The 12465-nt window shown below is 46.7% G+C and overlaps 1 protein-coding gene across 1 annotated transcript in view; it reads right to left on the reverse strand.

The window, feature by feature from the left end:
* Positions 1-519: 519 nt before the first annotated feature.
* Positions 520-12465, reverse strand: part of LOC124594348 (sodium/hydrogen exchanger 9B2-like) — a 207714-nt gene continuing 195768 nt past the window's right edge. The window contains exon 11 of the mRNA XM_047132716.1: positions 520-3663. Within this exon, the coding sequence (XP_046988672.1) occupies positions 3343-3663 (321 nt within the window). The 3' untranslated portion in view covers positions 520-3342. The remainder of the gene's footprint in view (positions 3664-12465) is intronic.

Below are 12465 nucleotides of genomic sequence, written 5' to 3' on the forward strand. Positions count from 1 at the left end.
TCGACATCGAAATCATTAGAGGCAGGTACGTCGTGAAGGACGTGATTTCAGTCTGTGAGGCAATAATGATTACTTTGAGAGAGGGGCACAACTCGTGGCCTAACACAGTCATCCAACAACTACTGCCAATGAATTATGAACAGGTACAGAAGCATCCTGGCGAGGTATCTGAAACGACCATCTAATGCCCTTTGATACGATGCCAATACGTATTGTAGAGGCCCTCTCGTCAGCTTCACAGCTAATATTAATTTTGTGTTAGTGGCTGGAATGAGGCTTTAGTTTGCTCTTTTCACCAGTCATGAAACATCTGTATCAACCTGTTGTACAGTTTCTTCTTAGCGGTGCAACCTTGACAAACCGGAATACGCAACTTACTGTATACAGCTATCATATGATCATCTGTTGACGCTACAGGTGATGCGGTGATTTCTTCTGTCAGAAATGTGTCCTGACGCAATGTAAACGTTAGCTGGCAAAGGAAGTGTGATGGTCTTCGGGAATAATTAGAAGCAGACAAAAAAATGTTACAACTTTTTATTAATATTCAAATATGCCCAGTTATCTGGTTTTTGAATGACTCTAGTGTGAAGCATATCGTGCAACACAACATATACACCACGTTACAGTACTTTACAGGAATAGAAAAATCACTAGACCAATGTTACATATAAATAGGTCCCTTTATACAATGTAGTTTTGTAGCTATTTACATAAAAATAAGGTAATTAGTGAACAAATTCACTACATCACATACATAGTGACATTTCTGTGTCTACATAAAAATTGTGACGTCCACAATTATCAGTTTAATAAGCACCTGAATTCAGCTTTGTAAATACTGTCGTAGTTGCTATCAGTAATAACTGCACTGGTAGACTGTAGCACTTTCCATTGTACATCCAGGAATAATAGTGGAAGAACAGTTCAGTTCATATATTACGCTATACATAACAGTGTAATGTAACACCTTTTGTTAATAGCCGCAAACATTTTTAGCTTGTTTCAAAATGGTTGGTTGGCGGTAACAGAATGAAAGAGGTCATTCTTTGGCATATGACCGACGTTTTTGCCTCTGCGTCCAAAGAGAGAACAAAGGAACGGTAGGGGAGGAGACGAGGAAAGTTAACTAGAAGACTAAAGAAAAATTAAATGAAAATATAGAAGGCATTGTGTAGGTGAGAGTATGTGAGACGCGAAGACATTAAACTTAACTGGGAAGAACTGTTCAGTCACGTAGCAGAAACTACTTTAAAGGCAACTTATCCGTAGAGTGTGCTCTCCTTGGAACAAAATCACCATCACGGTAGAAACTTTCAATATACCTTAAATTTCGTGCGGCTAATGCAAAGGGAATAACAAAACATGCTCAGGTTTCATGGCACATCGTTCGTAGCTGAGCTCACGAGCTCTCCGTATGCAGTGTAGCGGACAGCACTCTAAAGTTACTGTCAACGTGGCAGTCTATTTGCACATGCGCTGAGGTCGCTCTGTAGGAGAACCCCAGCGAAGCCAGTCTTTATATTGGTGTAACGCTGGTTGTGAGGAGAACCAGGCAGTCGTTCTTCCATTTATTAATATTTTACGGTTAGCATCTGTCTGTTGTGATGTTGTCATTGTAATGGACGTTTTCAGTGGTGTCATGTATACGTTGACATCAAGGAAAGAAGATGGTCTGGGGTCAGCTGCCATGGCTCATCGCCCTTTGTAGGTAGTGTCATATCAAACGTCTCGGGACTATCTGTTTGGTCAACAGCATCGTTGTGTCTAAAATTATGGCCGCGACTGTAATATCTTACCATAGTTAGGCAAGGATCATCATTATCTGCAATGAAGCTAACTATATAGCTGCAGCTGATACTCTGCCGCGTTCTTTTAATGTCCGGAGCATCGTTCAGGTCGATTTTTGACCGACTACCAGAAGGATTTCATAATTATAACTAATGTACAGACAGGCTGACCTTAGGATGTGTGTTACCAATGACGGCTTAGACTTCAAAATAATACAAACGGTGATCTCTGTAGGTTGAAATAAATATTTCGGCACTGTACCTGTAAAAGCCTGACATAGGTGATTTACGTGTATTACTAGACACGAATCTGGCCGCCCAGTGACAATTTAATCGGTGTTGTGTGTAAGAAACTGTTTACGTCGTGTGGATGTAGGAGTGTGATGAATAAATGTGATGTAAGGCGATTGGGCAAATGTTTTCGTTATGACTGGACGCTGTCTCTTAGTACTGTGTAGGCTAAATATTGAAATGCACCCCGATTACGGATTTTATGCTGAATGTCCTCACACAATAATACTTTATTGATCTGTGGGGGAAACATGTAACTTGTTATGGCTATGTAATCTACCTATTGCGTTTTTTTTTTGGGAGGTTGAGGGGGGGGGGGGGGGGGGGGAGTGGAGGAGATACGACTCCATATGTTGCTAGAATGTGATCATAATGACTGTATGACATGTTTAGGGTGTAAGAAATTTTGTGCATGCCAATGGTCAGTGGCCTGCAGACTATCTCCGGATATGGTCGGTATTTGAGTCTGAAGGTAACAAATACTAGGACAGATGCTAACAGACAATTGGAGTGTGGTGGAAGATATGTTGGTCCAAATTCTCTATCGGTTACGTCAGCTTGTTGGGGCGTATCTGTCCTCCAAGAAGAACACTATACAAGCGTCTGTGAGATCGTCTTTACGATCGTGGACGGAAGAGTTTAGGGTCGTTCAGCGTAACTGAGATGACTCAGTTTCAGACATCTGTTCACTCTATGAGAGCTTCGTTTTGAAGATTGCAGTCAGTGTTGACTTTAAATGTGCTTTTAGTGTGTTGTTATGAAGTTTGTTGCGAGTAGTAGTTTCAAGCCGCGAATACTACAGAACGGACGCTTCGCTCGTGCACGGAGCAAAACACGTTTCCAGATATCAAGAACACACTACTGAAGCTCCATACGCGTGGCACAACTGTAGTTTAGGAACCAGAAAAGCTGGAATAAATATCCACGCCGCGTCCTGTGCGGCTCTCTTTCGTGACTGGCTGACTATCGCAGTTGCAAGACAGAGCGCGCTGGGTTTGAGCGTGTTCTCCCACCAAGAGTTCCGTTGACTGTCAGTTTCTCTCTTAGGCAGTTGCAGCGGAAATGTCGTGCTGGTCGCGCTAGCACTTTGCGAAGCACGAGAGGAAGTAGAGGAGGTTCGCAGGAGCGAGGAATGCGTTGACGGCGGAAAGCGACGGAGCGCGATCGCCAGACGGTGAGACCTGATCATGTTTTGGTGAGCCGCAGTCGTCCCGAGCGCAGAGACGGGTGGAGTGTGAAGGGGTGGGGAGGGCAGCAGCCGCTACGTGTCGTGCCGGGGCGAGCCGGCGGTGGAGCCCAGCTCGCTGACGGCGTCTGCGTCATTCTCGGCCGCCTCCTCCTCGTCGATGATGGAGATGTCGCGCAGCGAGGGCCGCGCGCTGCGCCTCCAGCCCTCTGGCGGCGGCGTGGCGAGGCGGCGCAGCAGGCGCGGCCCGGACAGCATGATGAGCACGGCGCCCAGCGGCGCCGTCAGCAGGATGGACAGCACGCACGTCGTCTGCATCAGCTGCCCCCACGTCAGCTCCTCCTCCGTGCCGCCAGTCTCCTTCACCTTCTCCAGAGGTTGCGAGCACAGCGCCGCCTGCCCGACACCACACCACGCGTCTCATTGCGGAACCAACAGACACTTACGAACAGTTGTTGATAATTCTTCCGGGTTATATGGCCGTGGTCCATGAAATTATTCTATTCCTAAGTGATTTTTATCTATGACTGACTATTATCGATATCTCAGTTAAAGTGAGAGGAGAAAGTACAAACTGGATCAGACTACAAAAAGGAGTAAGACAAGGATGCTGTTAATCATCTACTCTTTTCACCCTCTACTTGGTAAATATGATTGACCAATGCTCATTAAATGACAAAGGAGTAGAAATTGGAGGAAGAAGAGTAGGGTGTTTGAGATTTGCTGATGACATGGTCCTTCTAGCTACGGGGGAAAAAGAACTACAGGATTTGGTGGACACCATTGCAACTAACGGAAAAAAATATGGAATGAAAATTAACACAAATAAAACAAAAGCATTGGCACTAGGAGGAAATAAGGAAATAAAAATTATGCTGAATGGAGAAATACTAGAACAGGTGCAAAATTTTAAGTATCTTGGAAGCAGGATAGACACCGACTGGAAGTGCACCACAGAAATTAAAACAAGGATAGCAATGGCAAAAGAGGCGTTTTGTAAGAAAAGGAGAATTTTCTGCAGCGGTCTGGACAGAGAACTCAGAAACAGACTCATAAAATGTCTTGTATGGAGTGTTGTTCTACATGGTGCTGAAACATGGACTATGAGGAAAAAAGACAAAGGCTGGAGGCTTTTGAGATCTGGACATGGCGGAAGATGGAAAGAATAAGTTATATGGACAGAGTAAAAAATGAAGAGGTAATGAGAAGAGTGGGAGAGAAAAGACAGTTACTAGATGTAATAAAGAGAAGAAAAAGAATTTGGATTGGGCATATATTAAGAAAGAATGACCGGACTGATAAAAACAGTTTTAAAAGGTTATGTAGAAGGGAAAAGGATGCGAGGAAGGAAGAGATTCCAAATACTGGATGACATGGACAGTACAACATACAACAGCCTTAAAGAAGGAAGCAATGGATCGCAGAAAATGGAGAGGCAAAGCACCTGCTAATATAGCAGATAACTGATGATGATGATTATCGATAGTTACATTTTATCTGTGACTACTTTTCTCTCTGCTACTATGTGCAAGCTAGACCACGCCCACTTTCCTCGGTATTTAGGCCGCTCTCAGACGCCCGACTCGTCAGTCGGAAAGACTCAGCAGGACGAGCCATACCTCTGAGGATGTCCAACGTAGTATTGGACGAAACGTTAGGAATAGAAGAATTCCATGGACCACGGCCATACAACCCGGAAGAATTATCAACAACAGTACCATCCGGTCGTGAAAGCCTTCATTGTATGACTTACTAACAGTGTTCAAATGGCTCTGAGCACTGTGGGACTTAACATCTGAGGTCATCAGTCCCCTAGACTTAGAACTACTTAAACCTAACTAACATAGGGACATCACAGACATCCGTGCCCGAGGCAGGATTCGAATCTGCGACCGTAGCAGCAGCAGCACAGTTCCGGACTGAAGCGCCTAGAACCGCTCGGCCACAGCGGCCGGCTTACGAACAGTGTTCACTCACATTATGTCGACTCGTAATTAAACTTAATTGCACATTGTGTCTCCTTGTCAAATGTCAGAGCGGACCGAAAACAAGACTCGAAAAAATGACAATAGATTTTTTCCCAATTTTTATAACGAACAGTGGGAATGGACAAATGGGGTATAAAATTTACCAGCCAGAGATAGTTTCGAAAAAAAAAAGAAAAAAGCTTCAGGTCTGATCTGCTTGAGAAGCGAACTCTTTCTTTTTTCCTTTCCTTCCTTCCTTCCTTCCTTCCTTCCTTCCTTCCATATTGAAAATAAAATACACATCAAATAATAGCTTAAACTGATACTTAACGCTGGTCAACAAGAACATTATGACCACACGCCTACTATCGATGTCAACCCGCCCAGGCGATAACAGCGTTACATGGCGAGGAATGACTGCTAGTCAGACACACGCATTGTGCATGTAGTATCAGTGAGAGTGCTGTCTGTGTGTAGAACGGGGATGGTGCGCAATCTGCGTATGATCAAGGGTAGAATGTGATGGCCCAGAGGCTCAACACGAGAATTTTGGGAACTGCACGACTTTGGTTGGGTTATTTGGGGGAAGAGACCAAACAGCGAAGTCATCGGTCTCGTCGGATTAGTGAAAGACAGGGAAGGAATTCGTCCGTGCCCTTTCAAAGAACCATCCCGGCATTTACCTGGAGCGATTTAGGGAAATCACGGAAAACCTAAATCAAGATGGCCGGACGCGGGATTGAACCGTCGTCCTCCCGAATGCGAAAACAGTTGCACGGCTTGTCCAGTGTCAGAGGAGTAATGTGGTGTCTTCAACACGTGGCGAAACCAAGGTGAAAACATGTATAGACGTCGTGAGGGTTGGTTTGCCACCACTCTTTACAATACACATCAAATGAATCCTAAATTGCGAATAAGGACTACTATGAGCCATAGAATGGAATGAAGACAATGAAAATTTGTGCTGGACTGGGACTCGCGAGAGGTTTCCTTACCATTTGGCTATTCGTGCACAACTCACTATCAGACCCAAACTTCCGTATGTCGTCGACCATGCATCTACGATCTGTACTCACACATCCATTATGTATATTCCCATACAGATCAGACTTTGTACTTTAAAGTCGTTTGCCCAGTATCAGGAGATAATAATATATTGCAGTGCCTGTGTTATTCTGATTACTGTGCAAAGTTCCTTTCGATATGCCCCAATGTCGGACGTCGTAGGCTGGGCAGACTGGTAAAACAGGAAAGGCGACAACTGTGGCTGAACTAACATCAGACTAATGCTGGGCAGACTTCAAGCGTGTCTGAACACAGAGTGCACGGAACACTTCTAACGATGGGCCTCCGCAGCTGACGACCTATGCACGAGTCAGTGTTAACACTACAACATCGGGAATTATGACTGAAACGGATACTTTAGGTCATGGTTTTAGGGCGCAAAACAGCTACAGTCAAAAACGCCCTTTCTGTGGCCTAGTGAAGGGTAAAAACAGGAATTTAAAGCAGCAGCAATGGAAGAGAAACTCAAGAAGGAGGGAAGATAAAAACAGAAGGAAACCTTAGAAATATGCTATTGAAGGGGGGTTGTTTTCCTCGAAAAGAGCTTAAAATGACCGACGTCATCTCACTAACATTTAATAAACTCAAGAAAGCGATCGTCTGAGCGCGCGTCATCTGCTAAAAGGGAAGATAGATCGGGCGACAGCTGTAAACGGGCGCGTAGCGGATTAAAATAGGGGCACTGGAGTAAAAATTGTCTCACCATCCATGATTGGTAACAGTGATGATAAGCGGGGAAGGGTCGCCACTTAAAAGGTGTAGAATGTAGATGGCTAAAAGGACAGTGCCCAATCCGGAGTCTAGTTAGGGCCGGGAGGAAGAGGTCCAAGAACAGGAGAGAGGTTTTATGTCCCATAATTTATTATCCTGCAGACCAATGTGCGTGCCATATAAGAGCAACTCTACGGCATAAAATGCTCTGTAGGTCGGCAAAGGCAATCATGTGAACAGAGAGGCGAGGAAGAGAGACGACAGCCTTTGCCTCTATATCAGCTGCCTCGTTTCCGCATATACTAACACGCCCTGGGATCCACAGGAATGTCACAGAGATGTTCCCCAAGTGGAGCATGTGGAAGCAGTCCTGAATCCGGTAGACCAGAGGGTGGACGGGATAAAGAGCTTGGAGGTTGAGAATAGAGCTGAGCGAATCCGAGCATATAATACACTGTAGCCTCTGATGGTGACGGATGTATTGGACAGCCTGGAGAACAGAGTAAAGCTCCGCAGTAAAATCCGAACACTGGTCGGGAAGATGAAATCTAATAGGGGTGTCGTCAATGATATAGGCACTCCCGACACTTGGAGCCGTCGGTGTAAATAAATGTGGCATCCTCCATTTGTACGCTTAGAGCAGCAAACGCTTGACGATAAACTATAGGTGGAAGGTGGAGGGTACTATCCTTGGGAAGCTAATAAAGGTCATGGAGAAGGCAGGTCCGTGGGCGAAGCCAAGTTGGCGTCGTAGCCCTTTTGCCAAGAAAGTTTTAGGAAATTGGATGGGAAGTTAATATGGCAGTTGACGGAAGCAGACTCCCGGTGGTAGTCGAGAGGTAGGGCTGCCTGCATAGTCTAAATCCAAGGAGGCGACGAAGAAAAGGGCATGGGTTGGATGAGCAGGCATGGAAGACAGATGACTAGCGTAATGACTCATGACAGCTCGCTGACTGGACAGTCTCAGCATAAAGGCTCTCCACGGTGTTTATGTAAAAAGCTCCAGACACAAAACGCAATCCACGGTGGTGGACAGAATTTAGACGCCGAAGAATAGAGGGCCTTGCAGAGGAGTAAACGAAGCTTCAATAGTCCAATTTCGAGTGCACTAAGGCACGGTATAGGCGGAGGATGACCATTCCATCTGCTCCCAGGCGGTACTACTAAGAACACGGAGGGTGTTGAGGGGTCGCAGACAGCGTGCTGAAAGATATGAAACGTGGGAAGACCAGCACTGTTTTCTGTCAAACAAGTTCTAAGACTTTGGCGACGTCCGCGAATGGTCAACAGGGCCTAGATGTAGGGAAGGGGAATAAAACTCCGTTCGACGCCAAAAATTTACACAAACAGTCTTACGGGGGGAAATCGGAGGCTGGTTTTGATGCTCCGTGTGTGGAGGTGATCGAGACAGCCTTGAAGACGACGTTCAAGAAGGCTGGTCCGTTGAGAGCTGTATTAGATTGCAAAATCGTCGACAAAGACGGAGCCCAAGACATCGAGAAGTAGACAATCCATAATTGGATTTATGGCGATGACAAACTGCACAACACTTCGCACAGGGCCCTGGGGCACCCCGTTTTCTTGGGAGGAAGTATGGGATGGAGTAGTGTTCACCCGCACTTAAATGTGCTCTGTCATAAATTTAAGGATGAAAAGGGGTAGCCGAAGTCGAAAGTCCCAAGAGAACAGTGTGCAGAGGATGCCTGTCCTTCAACAGGTAGTGTATACCCTCTTTAGATTAAAATATATAGCTACCGTTTGGTGTTTCCTGAGAAAATTGTTCACTATGTAAATGGTGAGAGCAACAATTTGTCAACTGCGGAACGATGCTTTCGGAAACCGCATTGGGCAGTTGTTAAAAGGTTTCGGGACTCCAGCCACCAGCAGAAGCGGCAATTTACCATACGCTCCAAAGCATTACAAACACTATTCGTGAGAGAGATTGGGTGATAGCTGTAGGGGACATGTTTGTCCTTCCCAGGCTTCAGAACAGGAATGACTATAGCTTCCCGCCATCTTCTGGGAAAGGTACTGTCGACCCAAAGTCGATTATAAAGGCGAAGGAGGTAGCACAGATTAGGATATGATAGATGCAGCAACATTTGGACGTGGGTAGCGTCTTTGAATCATAATCAAAGCGTCTTCGGTTTTGGGTTCGAATCCCGCCGCTGCTTAAATTTTGATTAATAAGGAGCACTGGCAGCCGAACATTTCCGGCATAAGAAGTCACCCTCATTCTGCCAACGGCCTTGTCAAAGAGGGCGGAGGAGCGGATAGAGGTTCACGGCACACTCTTGTCCTAGGGGTGGGAAACTGCCCCCAGAGGTCGAAGAATCAGCAATGATCAACTGCATGAGGATGCAGAAGGCAATGGAAACCACTGCATTAAAGACACGTAACTTGTATCCACAGGACTTGTGGCCTGTAATTCAAGAAGTGTCATGATGATCTCTCCATTGGCAAAAGATTCCAGAATAGTCTCCCATTCGGATCTCCGGGAGGGGACTGCCAAGAGGGAGGTTACCATGAGAAAAAGATTGAATAATCAACGAAAGGATAACGTTCTACGAATCAGGGCGTGGAATGTCAGAAGCTTTAACGTGGTAGGGAAACTAGAAAATCTGAAAAGGGAAATGCAAAGGCTCAATCTAGATATAGTACGGGTTAGCGAATACTCTGTTAAAGAATCACAAGAGGAGGATGTATACTTGGAAAAGGCCGGGTGATACGGGATGATTTCAGATGACACCATGGTCAGATAGATATTCCGAAATCAGGTACTGGATTGTAAGATGTACCCAGGAGCAGATATAGACTCAGATCGCAATATAGTAGTGATGAAGAATAGGCGGAAGTTTAAGAGATTAGTCAGGAACAATCAATACGCGAAGATGGTTGGTTGGTTGGTTGTTTGAGATTAAAGGGACCAAACAGCAAGGTCATCAGTCCCTTGTTTCAAATAGACTCCATTCTGCTAACGGGACATCTCAGTATAGTCAGAAAAATAAAACGGATAAAGGGGAAACGTAAAAGGGCAGTCACGTTGTCATTAGTAAAAACAAATGAGGGAAGTTGGCAAGAGAACGAACCCAACACTATGCTGAAACAGCATAGGCAAGACCACCTGTGACTTAAAAGGTACGACTGCTATAATGCAGAAAGTACGTATGGGAATAGAAAAACTAACCAAGCCTTAAAAAGAAGGGGTAAAAACAGAGTAAAAGGGAAAGAAAAGAGAATTCCGGTCAGGGAGGTGAATCGGGAATCTCTGAACACTGCCTACAGTGGGAGACACCCAAACACTCACCGCCCTGCCCCAACACCAGAGGGAGATTAAAAACTTTAAAACTGAGAATAAAAACCACTCTCCCGGAGGAAATCTAGAACCAGAGAGACCATCCGGGAATCGTCAGCCAACATCAAAGGTAAAGTGTGGGGGAGTCTGTACTTAGCACGCAGAGCCAAAAGAAGGGGGCATTCAACCAAAATGTGGGCCACTGACTGGAAGGCTCCACAACCACATAGCGGGGGTGGCTCATCACGCAAAAGGAAACCATGGGTCAGCCTGGTACGGCCAATGCGGAGACGACACAGTGCGGTCGAGTCCTTGCGGGAGAGGCTAAAGGAAGAACGCCATGGGCCTGTATTCACCTTAATGGCACGAAGTTTATTAGACAGTGGAGTAGCCTCCCAAGAATTGGCCCATGACTGTGCAAAGTGGGATTTGATGTGAAGCCGTAAATCCGCTGCAGGAGGGGTTACAGAAAACGGGGGGTAAGTAACTGCTCCCCCAGCCAAACGATCAGCGAGCTCATTACCCGGGATACCCACATGGCCCGGGACCCATAGGAAGTCAATGGAACAAGCAGCACGGTGAAGATCAGCGAGATGGTCATGGATGGCAGAGACCAAGGGATGGCGCGAAAAACACCGGTCAATAGCAAGAAGGCCACTCATCGAGTCCGTACATAACAAAACGCGGTTGTGTTGGGATTGTTTAATAAAGGTAAGGGCCCGGGAAATTGCCATCAATTCCGCAGTAAACACCCCACATGAGGGTGGCAGTAGATGATTTTCCGTTCCAACAAAGGACGTGAAGGCATACCCAACATGATCAGCAGATTTAGAGCCATCAGTGTAAAAAACAACAGCATCCCGAAACTCCCATAAAATTTGGCGGAAAAAGGAACGGAACACCACCGGGGGGATGGAATCTTTCGGACCGCGGCGGAGATCCATCCGAATTCGAGGCCGAGGAACTAACCAAGGAGGGGTGGAGGGGAGGGAGCGAGGAAGACAGGACAAAGAAGGAAGCCGAAAATCACGGGTAAGAGACGCAAGGCGCAGCCCAACCGGTAAACCCGCCCGAGGGCGGGAGTCAGGCGGGCGACGTCCATGGTCTGGGAATAGGATAGAATAGGAAGGATGAGCGGGAGAAGAACGGATAGTAAGGGCATAAGACACCAGAAGCTGTGACCGCCGAACAGAAAGGGGGGGGATCCCAGCTTCAACCAGGAGACTATCAACAGGGCTAGTAGGGAAGGCACCGGTGGCCAAACGGATACCACGATGGTGGACTGGATCCAGCACGTGCAGCGTGGAAGGAGCAGCTGAACCATAAACTTGACAACCATAGTCCAAACGTGACAGAACTAGAGCACGATAAAGACGGAGGAGGAGGGAACGGTCCGCACCCCAGGAGGAGTGGGCAAGGAAGCGAAGGACATTGAGTTTACGGAAACATCCTACCTTCAGGAGTCTGATATGGGGCAGCCAAGTGAGCTTGTTGTCGAAAAGAAGACCTAGGAAACGAAACTGTGGAACCACAGGCAATCTTTGTGCAGCGAGATAGAGCTCTGGATCAGGGTGGACCGTAGTACGGCGACAGAAGTGGACCACCCGCGATTTTAAAGGAGAGAATTGAAACCCGTGGGAGAGGGTCCATGCAGAGGCACCTGGAGCTGCCGTTCTGCAGATGGCATCGAGGAGGAACTAACCCAAATGCAGAAATCATCCACATACAGGGCAGGGGCGACCAAGGGACCGACAGAGGCCACAAGTCCATCGATAGCAATGAGGAAAAGAAGGACACTCAAGACAGAACCCTGTGGGATGCCCGTCTCCTGGGTCCGTGGAGAACTAAAAGCAGTACCAACTCGAACTCTGAATGACCGATGGATCAGGAACTGGCGGATAAAAATCGGGAGTGGGCCCCGAAGACCCCACTGATGAAGGGTTAGTAAGATGTGATGGCGCCAGGCCGTGTCATAGGCCTTGCGAAGGTCAAAAAACACTGCAACCAAATGGCGGCGCTGGGAAAAAGCCTGCCGAACTGCGGATTCCAAGCGAAGCAAATGGTCGATTGGAGATCGTCCCTCTCGAAAGCCACACTGGTAAGGGGACAATAGATCCCGAGATTCGAGGACCCAAGTGAGCCGACGGGCTACCAGCCGTT

Source organism: Schistocerca americana, chromosome 2, assembly GCF_021461395.2.
Source record: "Schistocerca americana isolate TAMUIC-IGC-003095 chromosome 2, iqSchAmer2.1, whole genome shotgun sequence".
Classification (NCBI taxonomy): Eukaryota; Metazoa; Arthropoda; class Insecta; order Orthoptera; family Acrididae; genus Schistocerca; species Schistocerca americana.